Source organism: Haliotis cracherodii, unplaced genomic scaffold (genome assembly GCF_022045235.1).
Source record: "Haliotis cracherodii isolate W230 unplaced genomic scaffold, xgHalCrac1.p SCAF_16, whole genome shotgun sequence".
NCBI classification, from domain to species: Eukaryota; Metazoa; Mollusca; class Gastropoda; order Lepetellida; family Haliotidae; genus Haliotis; species Haliotis cracherodii.
Window position 1 is genome coordinate 8,735,663 of NW_027266271.1, and position 17,585 is coordinate 8,753,247.

Consider the following 17,585-nt stretch of genomic DNA (forward strand, 5'->3'; position numbering starts at 1 on the left):
GCTGCACCACCTCGATGTTGTGGTGGCTAGCCGGTTGATCTTGTGGTGCCAGGTCTTTTGGCCTTGAATGCTGCTACTTCCTTCTCAAATGGTTCAGCAGGATGAGTGTTGGTGGTTATTCAAACTTGTTGATTCTGTCTTCATGGATTGAATGGCGTGCTGTACACCTAGCCACAACACATCCAATCATTGTTACTTCAATTACCATAAGGAGATCTAACACCTGCAATCAACTTTCTTTCACGGGTGGGTGTTGATATTGCTTTATGCATACTTAATCTCTTCAGTTTTACTCCGTCCTCATGTCAGGCTTACCTCACTTGTGAGCGGATGTCAAACCTCACTTAATTGTTATGTAACAATGATGATAATTAAAGTGAGTTGAGATTTTACGCCACTTCGAACAGTATTTCAGTTTTATCCGGGCGTGTCAGCTTGATGTGGGAGGAAAGCCAGATGTGGTACTGGTCTTAAAGGTTTACCACTTTGGAGAAACCCACCAGTAGGGGAATGGTGCTGACAAACCTAGAAACAATGTCCAAAAACCCTGCCTTCGATGACTTGGCAATTTGTGACCCTGATGAGATTTAAACTGATTACAATCAATTTATGATCGATGACAGCTCCTGAAATTGATAAGAACAATCTAGCACTAATATTTACTCTTATCTTCACAATCCTGTAACTGCACTTTCTAACTATATCATATTTGGTTTGTTGTTTAATGACCACTGAGGTAGCAATATTCCAGCTACATGGTGGTCTGTAAATAATAGTCTGGAGCAGACAATCCAGTGATTGATGTCATGAGCAACAATCCATACAGTCACGGTATGATGACACGCAATATACCAAGTCACTTGTCTGATCACCCAAACCAAACAACCAGGAAAGGTTGTTAGGTACCTGCTGGGTATCAGGAATTCTAACCCAGACACCTTCCATCTTATGTCCACAAACTAACAACTTGTCTGCAAAGCATACATCTGTATAACAGTACACAAATGTGTTCAGGGCATGCCAATACTGTGCACTGAGTATTCAGTATCCTATCTGCAGGTCTTATATTCATACAAGAGGAACATAGGACAAAAATGGTAAACTACTCTTTTCTGCTTGTGTAGACAAGGTCTCAAACCTCTTTTGTTAACTGAAATCTTCTAAATACATTTTGGTTAGGCCACTGAGATACTATGACGCAGTTGACATGAATACCCCACTTGGCCAACCAGTCATTGTCTTAGCCCATTAATGCACAGTACCATCTTGTAATTTCTTTTGGTATGACACGTCCGGGAGACGGATCCCAGACCTTCTGCTCTCCAGGCAGAGACTCTCACGACCATCGAATGTATCGTATCACAACAAAGTGTATTATTACATCCCCAAATTCATACGATAGAATAAAGTTTATTGGTTCATATTTCACACATACAATGAGAGTAACAACACAAGGTTACAAACTTGGGACAATGGAACAGTTCAGGCATGCTGACTACTCTCTATTATGACACAAAAACATACAAACTGATCACAATTTAATATATAATAACAATCATTCGCTTCAATAAAGAATTTACAACTTGCTCAGTCATCTTAAGATTGAAAGTGATGTTTCAGACATCTTGCAAACTTATTCATCATCCAAAAATGTCAGCTTCCTAATAACTGGTTATTTGCTTACATACAATGATGCTTTAACACAAATCTATATAGTACTAAAACTGATTAAACACATCAGTGAAGCTAGCCAAGGTAACTGACATTGCTATATATATATATATAATATTATTGCAAACAACAAATTGGGAACAACATCTAGATTTAAAAAAGAAATTGAATTTTAAAAAAACCTAAATACCCAACACATCAAACGGATGTAAATAATGAACTAACAGATTTCGGGGGGATATTCAGTAAGGAACACCATCAAAAACAGGAAAGAAGTGAACCAACATCGCTTACTTAAAAAGAACAGCGTGGAATGAAAATGTGTGTTTAACATGTAGGACAACCCAGAATACATATCTAAATTACAGATTGGTAATTTGAGTAAGATTTTCTTCTTTGTGTGACTTTGACATATACTGAGCGTCCAAATTGGATACAAAATATTAACAAGCATGACGTGTACCATGTGAAAAGCAGATACTATCACTTTCCCACTTCCCAGTGAAATTAGGTTGGCAAAAACATTCAAATCTCTATGATCAAGATGGGGTTAATATTATTGCAACATGTACATATCCTGTACTCCATTACCCTTGGACAAGATGATTCAAAGACACAAACGGGTTGGACAAGAGTTGCCTTAGTGGTGTCACAAATAATAATATCATTATCCAGTGATACAATCCAGCTGCAATCCAAGTGCAATATTACATGACAATAAGGGCATGCCAACATCTACTCTGAGGGTACTTGTAAAAGATACATTATTCCATTCAGCATTTGAAAGCTGCTTTCTCAGACGAAGAATACATGAATCACGAGACTGGAGTAAATGTTACAAATAATTCAAAGGCACACTTCTCAATGGCGGTTTGTCTCAAAAACACTTTCAGTCAAATCACTCATCACTTCTCATAACCATGCTTATTTCTGTTGGAAATGGCTTCTTTTTTGTATGTAAATGAGTTGTCTTTTGAAATGTACCTTCAAATATTGTTCCTGATAATATTTCTTCTGATGAATATTTTCTTCTTCTTAGTTTTTTTCTTCAATAAACTATTTTATATTACTAAAGAGAAATAGAATAATAATAAAAACAAATAGGTGTGTTCCTTTCAAGAACCTCCACATTTAACATGAAAGATGTGATTCTGTCTCTTTCATCACCAAAATTAGTTCCTCTCCTTCTTCTTATTTCCCTCCTGAAAACAAAGAGCCATAATTAGCTTGGTGCAGGGTTATCTAAAAACTAATTGCCATAAAACATACAACTTCAGAGATAACTCCCTTGTGTCACGTTTCAACGCCGCACTCAGTAATATTCCAGCTATATGACCACGGCCTGTAAATAATCAAGGTGGGACCAGACAATCCAGAGATTGACATGAGCATCGATCAACCTAATTGGGATACGATGACATGCATCAACCAAGTCAACGAGCCTAACCACCCGATCCGGTTCATCGCCTCTTACGGCAAGCATGGGTTGCTGAAGACCAATTCTACCCAGGATCTTCACGGGTGAGTGTTTGATTAAACATGTTAAATGAGCAATGATCAACACGGCTAGGTTAAAATAACAATCAGCACCTTGTGACCGTATGTTTCTTATTTTATTATTGTCAACAAACAGTGTGGACTATCTGCCCCGGAATCCCAACCGATCATAGAGAGTGAGTGAGTTGTGTCTTAACGCTGCTTTGAACAGTATTCCAGTGTATCACTGCATGTCAGCTTAATGTTGGCAGAAAGGCAGAAGTGGTGCAGGTCTCAGACATTTACCTCTTCGGTGAAACCCATGGGTATGGTGCTGACAAACCTAGAAACATCATTGGGGTGAACTTGGATTTGAACCCACAATCATAGGTTTCTGGTGTGCCCAACTGCCTTAGACGACTATGCCTCCTGTGCGCCCTGATCAATCAGTGAGTGAGTGAGTTGGATTTAACGCCGCTTTTAACAATATTTCAGTTATATCACTGCGTGTCAGCTTAATGTGGGAGGAAAGCCCGAAGTGATGCAGGTCTCAGACGTTTACATCTTCAGTGAAACCCATGAGCACGGGTATGGTGCTGACAAACCTAGACACATAATTGGGGCGAACGGGGATTTGAACCCACAATCATAGGTTGCACAGCGAATCGCGGCGCCTTAGACGACTGGGCCACCCATGCCCCCCCCCTAATAATGAAGAAGAGGCAAATAGCACATGGTCCTGTGTACAGTGCACAAATCAGGTGAAGTTAAGCAATGTCAGTTGTGGCGAGTGGATGTGTGTCTGAGCTTGGCACCTTGAGTCTCTAGGGCTTCAATCCTGCCCCATACTGAAGCAAATTGTAACACATGCGGTGTCCCTGTCGACATGGGACTGTATTCAAAATATGTCTATGTTCAACCAGCACTGAATGGGTACCCAGTAGGAGATGCAACTGTTAAACTTTTTGTGCCCAGTCTGCTTGGGTTGTATGCTCCCCAGTGAGCTGAGAGTCAACATGTAATTTCAGAGAATACACCATTAAATGCCATCACCATCATGGACCTGCCCCTACCAGGGAATTATGGGAAGAACACATCCCACCCTCGATATTAATGGACCACAAACTGTGCACCTCTCATTGTGGATCAGTAGGTCATGAAAGGAGGGTATGGTGGCTACTGATGTGGATTCCTATAAATTTCACTCACCTTTTTGGAGAGGATAATAAGGAGCCTGCGGAAAACCTGGATGAAGTCCAAGAACAGATCAACACTGTGCCTGCAATTATACAAGGATGAACATGACATATAACCAGTTGGATGTGTGATCATAACATTGACATCTTTCAGTTTGTAACAACGTCGGGCAATACTCCTGTAACATGACTGGAATACCTGTAAAGCATAAGTCTTAAACCAGTCTCGAGGAAAAGAAACAAGAAAAATATAGCAAATAATATGAAATATACATTTAAAAAACACACACTATGACATACAATATCCTTTGTACTCCTTGGCTACCACATTTTCTTTTGAATTCAAAAGACACACTGCTAAAATTAGCCATCCATATTGAACCCAAGAGGGAAGAAAATCCTGTGCTGAGTTTGGCTAATGGATTCGGGGTATGTATCATAATATAATGGGGACAGAATACACTGGAGCAGTCGACGATGGCATGCTATAGATAAATGTTTTTCTGATGAGGCAGTTCAGTTGTTATGTAGATGTCTGGAGCTTCATGCCTCACAGCTACACAACTGGTGAAGCCAGGGAAAAGTGTCACCTTGTGTACTTCAGGCTAGCAGTACCAGTGCAGCTAAAATGATTGGTTAACTTGAAATATTTTACCTAAGTCACTTTGGCCTGTTACTAATCAAGTCCAAACAGTGGTTGATAGTACGAGCAATGTCCCCACTATCAGGGTATTGTAGCAGCCATAATCCCGGTGTGATTCAAACCACGGACCTCCTGATCTGAGGCAGAATGCCATTTGCACATGACAAAAGACCCTGTGAGCAAGGCGACCGAGTAAGAGCTGTGGGGTGACTCCATGCCCTGCTACAGTATGAGGACATATGAGCAAGCAAGTCACAGAGTAGACCACATGATCCAATCTGGTCACATCTTTCAACAACTTTACAGGCAAAGGTAACCAGGTAACTCAGGTGCCCATGGGAGTTGGTTCTGTTCTCTCAAAGTTCCAATAATATCTTGCAATCAAGTCTTTTGCATTCAATCTTTGTAGTTTCCTTTAAAAAACATAGGAACTGACCAGATGTAGTCATCATCTCCACGGCGACGCTTCTCAATGATGAGCTGTGTGTCGTACAGGATGAAGGCACAGAAGATGGCCAGGCCAACGTACAGATTTATCTGAAGACAAACAGTAACATATATAGGCATGATAGGAATGCATACAAATACCGCTATTATCAATTGTTTTGTCTAACATGTTACACAAATTAATAATATTGCAAATAATATCTTGTAAATTCCAAAATAATATTTTGTAAACACCAACATGACATATTGTAAATCCAACATGACATTTGTACATTCCCTAAGTGTTTACATGTATATTTGACAGCAGCTTCTCACACCTACCTCGTACAGCAGGGTGGAGCCAAAGAAGATGTTAGCAAAACCCAGCATCAACATCCAGGACAGGGCAGACATCAGGAATCCTGGAAGACCATGGACATTCATAAATAACATCATTGGACTGTACTGACATAAATAAGACTATGTTTATCAACAGGTGATTCTTCAGATGCTTCAGACATCCAGGATACTGGGGGCTTACCTCAAACAGCCTTACATATAAATATTGTTAACATAAGACTAAAAATCAAATGCATCTCAAAACGTTATTATATTATTATTATAGAGAGGCTTAGATGTGTATACTTCGGTTCCCATTTCACAAAGAGCATGCAGTGCTAGGTCTGTACTGGGCATTATGGTGTTAGGGCCAAGAATTAAAGTACTCATGGAAATGGAAAAAAAACTTTTTCTCAATTTAAAAATCAACACAAGGTGTTACGTAGCTGTAAATACGAAATAACAAAACGACTCGAAAAGTACTAGTCTGGATTTGCTAGTTTGATCTCAGTGAACAATACAAAATGTACTTTACAGGAGGTAATTTGTCGGCACTTTCAACATTCAAAAATAAAACTAAGTCCAAATTGACATAGCAGAAACAGACTATAGGCATTATGCACCTGTTCTCACCTGTCGTCAAGGTGTCATAGGTCACCTTGATCTACTTACACCTGGTTATGCCCTGTTTCACAATAGTCTCTTTTATTCACATTTTTACGTGTAAAAAGGCATAAAAACATTTGATACGCTGTATTTGTGCCACGGCCCAATTAGTACTAATTTAGTTGTTTGAATATTTACATATTTTGTATATTAACTGCAATAATTTAAGATCTGAGGTCGAAAAAACAGGTTTTTTTTCATCATTTCCGTGAGTACTTTAGCAACAGAGTCAAGGGTCATTTCACTCAAAATGGAGAGTCCATTAGGTCGAAGACCAAGGCCCTTTGAAATCTGAAGCACTGCTTCCACTTTTAACATCCAAAATTCATTTGAGAAAACAGTGTGCTCACCTCCCATGTAGAGGAATGTCCTGTCCCGGGCACTGTAGAGCGAGGCCAGGGAGAAACTGATGAACACGACGAACGTTCCCATCAGAGCAGTCGGTATGATGCTGAAGGGGGAGAAAGATGGCATGAACAAGTCTCTGAACTGCCAGGGCTCAACTTAATTACATAAAACATGCACCAGAGCAAACTATTATTGAAAAGTGCAATCTGATATTTATGTCTACATGCACCAAGTACAAGTAAAAACAATTCAAATATGTGTCTGACCAACCCTTACTTGTTAACACAACAATCTGTCAACACACTCAGTACATCCAACTTATTTCACTGGTCTACATAAGGTAGCAGCAGGTTTATGGGTATAGTCATGCATGCAGTTATTTATTTAATGTACTCGAAATAATCACATCCTCTTAAACTTAATACATTTAGCATGTAGTAACAGTCTTCATCTGCAATAAGTGTTTCAGGGCACTCTCTTACATCCAAATACCACTGTGGCGCCTGATACCAATGGCTTGACATGCTTGATTATTGCTTAACACCAGTGTTCAAAATAACTGCCTGCCCGCCGGCCCATGGCTTGTCACCTTTCTGAAGTTTTCCTCCACCTGCGCGACTGTCTGGCAGATAACTTTGAGACAACTTACACATTCAGTTTTATCATAACTCCTCGTAGATTCTAAAGTAATTGTTTTGCATTATTTCAACTGAATCAAAAGCAACTTGTCAAAATTTATAATGTGTGAATGCAGGCCGGTAACTTTGAAGATGGGCAGGCAACATCTGCCAAACATCTTATTATGAACACTGCAGTCAGCAATATTCCAGCTACATGACATCAACAAAGTGAAATGTAGAATGGCCACAGGGATGGACTGTACATCATACATCATAGACAGAAAGAAGGCAGAAGTGCAGTAAGCCAAGGACAATTACATTATCATGTCTAGTGCTCCAGCCACATGGCCGACTTACCTTGGCTCCAGGGCAATGACCATGTCCAGGAGAGGACCCAGGGACATACCTGACGGGAACAACATTCCTTTTATATAACACTTGAAATGTGAAGACACTCATTATATTAATCAGCATATGGCTTCCTCTCTGAACATGAGTGACTGAACATGATGAAGGGTGTGAATCAGTATAGAAGGTGAGGTGAAATGGGGTTTAACGTCGCATTCAAGATTATTGCACTTATATAGCGACATGCATGTACGTGTGTGTGTGTGTGTGTGTGTGTGTGTCTGCTGCTGCTGCTTATTCTAGTCCGGAGTGATGCCGATTTATAGTGCTAGCTCACTGAGATACCATGCCGCAGTTTAACATGAATACCCAACTCAGACACAGTATACTGACTCCAAGCCGACCAGTCCTTGTTTTAGCCCCTTAATGACGAGCGCAAGGGTAACAACAAGTACCATCTTTTAACGTCTTTTGGTATGACGCGGTCAGGGATCGAACCCCGGACCTTCCACTCTCCGGGCGGACGCTCTACCACTAGACCACGGAGGCGGTCGAATCAGCATAGGAATTGTACAAGAGCCTGACAATAATACAAATAGTGAGTCTCAGTCAGCAATATTGCAATATTTGGCCCAGAATTCCATTTCTGGCATAACCAAAAGAGTAAGTGAGTACGTTTGGCTTAACATGCTAAATGCTACTTTGAAGAGTATTTCAGTGATAACACAGAATGTCAGCTTAATGTAGAGGAATCCTGAAATGATGCAGGTTCTAGATGTTTACAACTCTGGTGATACTCATGAGCATGGGGTGGATAAGCCAAGGAACAAATTACAATATCAAAAAGAACAAACAATGATTGGCAATCACAGAAGGGTTAATAATCGATGTGTCAACACTGACAAAACAAACGGACCATCGGATATAAAATTACACAATGATTGAAAATAGATAAACTGAAATTTAAATATTACCACTGCAGAAGGTGAAGCCAGAGAAAATGGCCAGCCTCTTGCCCTGGTTCCCTTTCTCATGTTTGGTGAAGGCCAGCCACAGCATCAGACCAATGGAGCCCAGCATTGTCATCAGGCCAGCCTGTCGGGGGAAACACAGCCATGATTGACATCAGTCTCCCCAATCAAGCACGGAACACAAGGGTCCTTGTAAACCCCATGTTAAAAGTTAAAGATTCCGGGGCCCCAGGTGGTCTTTATTCAAATACTATAGCATCAAGTCTCAAGAACCACAGGACATCCCTTAGTTTCGACCACTTGAAACATATTGCATCAGATTCAGTTTAGTCTCCATTACAACCTGTAATATAATGCTGGGACCTAATCATGCTTATCTTACCCTGTCGCTGTGTTCAGCATGGAAATTGTTTAATATCTATTCTGCCCCAACTACTTACAAAAAGAATGATAAAAAGTGTTCATCAAAAAGCGCAGAGCCTTTTGGGCCTGCTAATGACAGAAAGGTAGAGTCATTATCAGAAAGGGGGATCAGCGTGTCCCTTTAATGGTATGAAGCTTGATACTCGCAACATGTCATATGTTCAATAATTATTTCTGATGTAAACACTCTGGAAAGAAAAGCATTTTGTCTGAAATTTGTGTTACAAGTACATGTTATGTTTATGATACAAGACTCGAATGAACTTTTGTTTGATGTTTAACGCCGCACTCAGCAATATTCCAGCTATATGACGGGCGGTCTGAAAATTATTGAGTCTGGACCAGACAATCCAGTGATTCGTGTCATCAGCATCGGTCTATGGAAAATGGATCAACCAAGTCAGCAAGCCTGACCACCCAATCCCTTTAGTCGCCTCTCATGACAAGCGTAGTCACCTTTTACTACATGCATGGGTTGCTGATGACCTATTCTAATCCGGACCTTTACGGGTCTCCAGTGAACTAGAAACCATGAACTAAAAAGCTGTATGCAAGTGATAATTCTTGCAGTATAAATATAATGGAAACATGACAAAGCTGTGATAGCACACTCTAGAAAGAACACTGAATAAGCAAATGCATAAAGAATATACATACATATATAACACATATACATAATATACAGCCAAATTACAGGTTGTATAAGGTACCATATGCCTCATCTGGAATAATAACACTGGAAACTGCATTCCTGATGGCATACCTGCATGAGGCCTGTAAACAGGTGGACATAGGCTCCGACAGCCGCCGAGATCATCCCGATGGCCAGGCTACTGTACACATTCTTGAGATGTGTCTGGACATAGCCCTCCCTGAAACACAGCACCATCAATAGGATCAACACACCAGTCAGGATGAAAAAAACAAACATCAGTGAATTCTGGATAGCATCATATACTGCCAACAACATTATCATCATGATACATGTATTACTGTTAATAAAATTACTCAGGGCTCAACTAAGGGACATGTTAACTGCATGTTAACATGCAAACCATGTTGCACCAGAAGAAGAAAAACAGGTTGCACTCTGTCTTAATAAATTTATCAAAGTTGAAACGTGCACATAATCTTGAAGTACCACATTTGGACTACCCGGGGTACATCAAGCACAAGAAGGCAAGACAATTACACATCACAGGGGCTTACTGACTTAGTACGGAAATCAAGCTTAGAGGTACTGAATGTGTTCAATGGTCAATGTTGTGTGGATGTGTAAGGGTTAGACACACATTTGAAAACAATTGACATGCACTTGATGCATGTAGACATAAATATTAGGATGCCTTTTTTCAAAAATAGGTTGCACTGGCGCCTCTTTTAAACATCTAAATCGAGCCCTGATTACAACATCATGAACATCAGTGTAGGAATTTAATTCAGTATTATTAGGGTTAGGGATGCATGTTTTAGGGGGATGGAGTCATACCTGTATATTATCAACCAATCATACTCACAATGTATAAAGATTTCTCCACAAGTTTGGCCATTTTTGTAGATACCGTATTTTCAAGTTAATCATATTCATAAACACAATCCTGTTGATAAATACATGTTAATTAGGTGAACTATTCACTCCATTGCATGACTAGAAATGTCGATCCCTAGTTTAAACTGTTTCATGACATTGATATGAGTAGCCCTACCTTTGAACTTAAAATTCTAATCAGCAAATGATAACACAAGACTGAAGACTTAGAATGCCATGATTGTACAGGTTCCAAGAATTGTTACATGAGTTAGAGAAATCATTTGAGCTATATGAGAAGTGTTATGTATTCCCCACAACTGCTATTACTATACTGGATTTTGACTATGAGAATCTCTAACCATGTGATCCTACCTAGCCAGTACATTTTTGTTCGGGCTTGTCATGCTTGAAGCAGTAGACATGGCAGAAAATATAACTTCTAATTGTTGTTATGAATAAATATATGTATGTTTTGTTGTTTGTTGTTTAAAACTGCACTCAGCAATAATCCAGCTTTATGACGACAGCCTGTAAATAATCGAGTCGGGACCAGCCAAACCAATGATTGATATCATGAGCATCAATCCACGCAATTGGGATTGATGACATGCATGCATCAACCAAAGTCAGCGAGCCTCACCACCCGATCCCGATAGTCGTCTCTTACGACAAGCATGGGTTGCTGAAGACCTATTTTACCCCGGATCTTCACAAGTCTATATTTTAAAGACAGATCGTGTTGTTTTAGGCACAGACTGGCATACTCTCAGATTTTCTAAATACGGATTTCATTAACAAGTACATTCTAACACTTTTTAATAATCAGGCAGTTTTTTGCCATCACTCTTCAGAAATTCCCCTTTGATTAGATTCAATCTTCCACATTTAATACTTTGGTGTTTTCTTATAGGAAAAAGGTTGTAAAAACTGTCTTAATAAAATATAATAAAAACGAGCCCAGATACTCTCTTCATTTTCATACTGCATGTAGACTTACATGGGCTGTTTTGGATATATTTGATTCAGAGTCTGAATGACAGACTGGCCAACTACTAAAACATGCACATCCAATGATATGGTCGAGTATTATGTTGTAGATTTTGTATTGCAGGATGTTGTAGTCACCCAACATTTGCAAAAGACATTGTCACGATCAATAAGCACTGTTCACCCGTATCAGCAGGGACAGCAGACGAGAGCACCAGTAACGTCATGTTCAAGATCACTGCACATCGATTCTATCTACTGCTAGCCCACTGAGATACCATGCCGCAATTTGACATGAATACCCAACTCAGTCCTTGCCCTGAATGCCAAGTGCTTAGCGCCAGGCAGGGTAAAAAGAAGTAAAGTGTTTGAAATTGGCACTAGTCCTATAGTCCTAGCTAAAAAGCCCAATAGTTAAGGTATCATAAGAACGATAAGAAGTACGCCCTTTTTAAGGGTTTTGCTATATATTATCATTATAAGGTCTAGTTGGCTAAAACTGTTAGTTTCTATCACTGATTAGTACCATCTTTTAACGTCTTTTGGTACGACACGTGGACGAGAATCAAACCCAGACCTTTTGCTTTCCGGGCAGATGTTCTATCCACTAAACCACAGAGGCGGTCACACCAGTAACAGTTGTCATCAAATACACATTGTTTATTGGTCATGTCTGAGACACTGTGTCCTTTCTGTAACTATCTAGACAGCACTTCCCATTTCTCCTTAAAGTGAATACTTTAGAACATGTACAAGGACATTTGCTCTTTTATCTAAATTAGTTATTAAATCAGAGGAAAGCCTTATATTTACTAAATTCATGTCATCAGAATCTAACAATGCTAATTTACTTGCTTGCACTGCACATGAAATGTTTAGCAGGTGCCAGCACAATCAAACCCCGTTAATCTGACATGGTTGCATATGATTATGTCGGATTAACGAGCATGTCTGATAAATAGAGGTTATCATGCGAGTGTGTTTGGGGATGGTAAATATCCTGCATTAGGAATAAACATTGTATTTAGCAAGCCTTGGCGAGCTAAATACATAGTGTTTATTCCTAATGCAGGATATTTACCATCCCCAAACACACAAGCGTGATAACCTCTTTATCATATAATGTCATTCTTTAATTCTGTGTTTCAAAATCGCTTTCCCTCTCTCACAAACATTACCGAAACATTGCGAGTTTTCCTGGAATGCGCGCATTAATATTTATTACGTCACAGGGTAAGTGATGTGTCAGTCGGACAGTGACAGTAGCCAGTATAGTTCCAACTAAAATCTGTTTCTTATACAGTGGTAAAGCAACATATACGCAAAACAACAGTTGTTTTGAATTGCCTTTCGCGGCAATCCATCGGTCTATTCGCTAGAGTAACTGCCCTTTGTCAAAGGGAAACTACTCTAAACCTAGTCTATGAGACGTGACGGCCACAGTCAGATATTGTTGACAGTCGCTCTGTTCTGTCATAACGTTAAGAAGTGTAGTCAGATGTACACACAGCGACAAAACGAAACAAGGTAACAATTCAAACATATTTCGGCCAAATACAACTATTTTAATTTGGGGAGAAGGTTTCAAGCCGCAGAGGTCTACAAGCACAGATATGGCTACTGATCCCGCTTGGCTCGGCCTCGTGCCCTCGCAAAATTGTTTCGAAATTTATGTCTCCAAAGTTGCCAAAACTTATAAAATGCCTTAGCTACGTCACAGTTAGACACTGATTTTCAGTATGTTAGACTGTTTTTTTTATAATGATAGCAATTATCCCTGTAGTTTATCCTGATTCCCGATGGTTAATTCTGACTCGAACGCCGAATGACGAGGGCGAAGCCATGTTTGTTTATAAACAGTGAAAGTAGTTCTACTTGACCTTTGATATTTGCATCTCTATCCGCATATGACCCAAACGGATATCGTTTTTATCCGTTGGCTTTATCCTGTCGAGAAACCTACCCATTATATGATAAACGAAATTAAGTAGTATCAACATTCATGATCGAAAATCAGACAACTACATGTTATGTAACGATACAAACATGTAATAAAAATAGAAATAATTCATATTGTTATATTACATTGTTAGCGGAATATGTTTTCCAATCATGCAAGCTCTAAAACTTAACACAAAACAACTGTTACGGACTGTATGATTTATTCAAAATACTTTAAAAAGCATAGTCTGGAATGGAAATTGCCAGCTTAAACTGGTACCCGCAAAGCTTAAGAAAGCTGCTTTCTTAGAGGCTAACTTTGACTTCCTGTTAATCATTTCATTGGTCAGCCATAGTTCGCAAAAGATTGCTCTGACATGACCTGTAATGGGGTGTCCTTGGTGATAGTGTGAACTTGTATCTGATTTTAATGAGAATGAGGTAATCTAAGCATGTGATTAACCTTGTTTTCTTTAGTTAAAGCATTGTTTATTGTTAAGCATGTTTATTTCTGCAGCCATGGTAATATGCAGCTACCAGCCGACTCGTCCGCATCAAAACATGGGCTGTGTACTCACGGACAGATGACCATGGAGTACGGTGATCACTGTGTCAGATTAATAAGTCATTTCGGTAATGTGATGTAAATTAGGGGTGTCGGAGTCGCACTGATTTAATCGGCACTGATTAGTGTCGAATAAAGCTGAATGGGTCGGATAAACGAGTGTCGGATTAACGAGGCTTGGCTGTACTTTGAACAAATTATTTTATTTTAACATTGTATCTAATACTTATCAATATTTTATTTTATTTTTATTTTCAGCATGTCTATACATGCATTTGGAAATAATGTAGTTTACCGTCAGTGTCTCGTAAGCCTAATAAGACTGGAGTAGACACTTTGTAAAAGTTTTCTTGTTTCTTTAGAAATAAGCTGTCAATATGAGACCAGTGTTTTGTGTGTTGTGGTGATTGGTCATTACTTGCTAGCTGGCAATATGGATGTCTCTTGCTTTGTTCATGATGAAAATGTTTCTAAAAAATGACATGGTAACAATGCAGCCATCTATCGAACACTAAGAATGTAAGAAATGAATACATTTTGATAAATTTGTGACAGACCTTAGAAAACTCATATCCCCTAGTGACATGTTTTCAAGCCCCTAAAGAATACGTGACCACACTCTTAATGACGAAATCAAGATGGATGCCTCAGGCCCAATGAACATGCTGAAGACACCAAAGTGTACACAACTTGCTGCTGAAGTTGTATTAGGATTTAAGCTACATGAGGAAAGATATATTCAATATGTAAAGAAAACGTACCTCAAAACTTACTTTTTCACTTGTCATGCTTGTGCTACATTTAATGAAACATACTTCCTGTCTGTAATGTCATGTGACTGATCATGTTGACAGTTGTGCATCTATTGTTAACTTGACAGTAGTGGACGGGTTCATTATTAACGGTAACATGATGACGCCTGATCGACTCGTCTCCCCCCCCCCCCCCCCCGACAAGGCTGTATTAAATAAAATTATCAAGAAATAGTCATTTGACCATCCAAGTGTCACCAGATATAAATGTTCTCTAAGGTATGACTTAACAATGCTAAATTTTAGTGTATTGAGATTGTTAGACACGGAATGAGAAATACTTCTTATGGGCTCGAAAACCCATAACAGGACAAAATCAGTTGTAGGTAAAGAGCATATTTCACTAGAAGTGCAATTTGTGACATATGACCTGCTTCTGTAATCTTTCTAAAGTTAGGAATTGTTCATCGTTTCCAAGAAAGGTCAATTATGACCAATAAAATCTATGCCCCGGTAATCTATGTCAATCACAGGAAATTGATAACGGAAAAACATGTGAACTAACTCTGTTAGTGACTCTTGACATTGAAAAAACAACAAAATCAAAAATAAAGTATAAATGTTTGATTTGAGTACATCATGTACATGTATGGTGTTACCTCATCTTGTGAAAGAACAAGGCAATGCATGTAGTTCTTCGTCTGTTGATTTTATTCATAATTTTAGATAGTAATCATGGTAATCAAGTACTAAATTGATCAGAAATAACAAACAATCAACATGGTAATAATTGTTACTGTTGTTTACTGGTTTACACAGATAATAACTGGGCTCTGAAATATTTTGGATGGAGACCGAGGGAAATAGCCTATTCCTAAACATGCTAAAGGCTTGCCTGGACTGTCAATATTTTTTAGATTAGCCAGTCCAGCTGTCTGGCTAAACTTATCTACACTGATTACCTAGATAATATTTTGACTTGCCTGAGGGAATAACCTTAACAAAACCCGAAATCTGTACCAATGATTGTTCATGTTCTAAAAAAACATTGGATTAAATATAGCAACAGGTATGATGAAACGGACATCTCTACTTTCGTTCCTCAACGTCTTGCCAGTGCAGTGTGAAATAATCTGACATCGCCGGGTGCTAATACGTAATTACCAGCTGGTTACCATAATATTGTAGCTATTCCATTATTGGTACCAAAAATCGTTCAAAAGGAAACAAGATCGTTCAAGTTGCCTTCTCGTACAAGTTCACCAATATCTACCTACTTTTCCTTCCAGACTGTTCAGGAAACCAAGTGTGAATTTGTCTGACCTCGTCCGATTGTTCCACATTAATAGTTCAATTTGTTAATGACGTGCTATGATAAGATGTCCACTGCAAGCTATGATGTTTTATCTAATCAGCGAACCATTCCAAAAGTCAAAATGTATTATAATACTTACAAATGGTCAAATTTGAAGAGATGAGATGGAAGAAATTCGTTCCTAGTCGCCATTTTTGCTTGTTTGATCAACTCCCTCTAGCGGGGCTTCGTATAAGAGAGAGTTATTTCCCCCTGAGGGTGTGTCACAGGTCTAACGTGTCAGGAGGCCATTTGATAAATAATTGACGTTGACGTATTTACTTCTTGCGTCAGAACAGGTGATACGTATGACAGAGTCCTGTCGTATGTAATAGCGAACAATCTGGATTTAAAATAAATCCGCAATATATAATGAATATGTTGTTTCGACTAAGGTCAGTTTCAGGCTCACCAACATTACTGTAAGGAAGGAAGAGATTTTAAGTGTCTTGCTATCACCAAGGAGACAGTATATCCTACATATAATATCAAATAGTCCCTGCTGTAACTTTACAAGAAACAAGAAACTTCAGTAATATATCTTTAAGGATGTTTTTCCCCAAGTTCCTATGTATTGAAGAAGTAAACAACATCTTCGTTCAGCACTTTTATTTGAAAAACAATGTGTCGGTTTTACACAAATCTGATTATAATCAGATCTTAGTGTTCACTACCGCCACATCTAATGTGATTGGCATTATATGGAAACAAGTGTTTCAATTCAAGAAAACGCATTTCTTTTATGACATACCTTTTAATAACAGCCAGCGTGGTGTGGACTAATCACGCTGAAATCCCGGGTTCGATTCTAACATCGATTCAATGTGTGAAGCCTAGTTTTTATCTCCCCACTGTGGTTACAATATTGCGAAAAGCGGCATAAATCACACTCACTCACTCATAAAGATAATAATTAACCAACTGTTGGTATATCCAACACCAGTCAGCGACAGGGTCATTGTTTTAGTCATACTGTGTCGTTTATTTAAGTATAAATGCGAAGAAGACAAAACTTCAAATCGGGTTAAATTGCGAACGATAACACACATATACCGACAAAATGCCATCAGTATTTTTGTGTTTCAAAATCCATAGGTGTGTCTATTTTTAATATTGTCATTTAACACACAAATAAAATGTGACCGTAACTAAAACCATATACACATGATTTCTGTATATATTTGCAGAACCAAAAAAATGAAGTTTGACACAAAACGGATATGTTAAAAATAAGTCATCACAGACATTATAATCATGTTGAACATCAACAGAATGACTGGTGAGCTCAATTTACTTTCAACTAAAGTGCAGGTAAAGGTTCCTGTCCA

At 38.8% G+C, this 17,585-nt stretch overlaps 1 protein-coding gene across 1 annotated transcript; it reads right to left on the reverse strand.

Moving 5' to 3' along the window:
* Nucleotides 1-1,394: 1,394 nt before the first annotated feature.
* Nucleotides 1,395-16,443, reverse strand: LOC139463792 (probable Bax inhibitor 1). Its single transcript, XM_071245101.1, has 9 exons — nt 16,358-16,443; nt 9,891-9,999; nt 8,708-8,828; nt 7,743-7,791; nt 6,768-6,868; nt 5,755-5,834; nt 5,423-5,523; nt 4,357-4,426; nt 1,395-2,873 (listed from the first exon to the last, which is right to left on the reverse strand). The coding sequence occupies exons 1-9, from the start codon at nt 16,408-16,410 to the stop codon at nt 2,844-2,846; spliced, it is 714 nt and encodes a 237-aa protein (XP_071101202.1). The 5' UTR covers nt 16,411-16,443; the 3' UTR covers nt 1,395-2,843.
* Nucleotides 16,444-17,585: the final 1,142 nt, after the last annotated feature.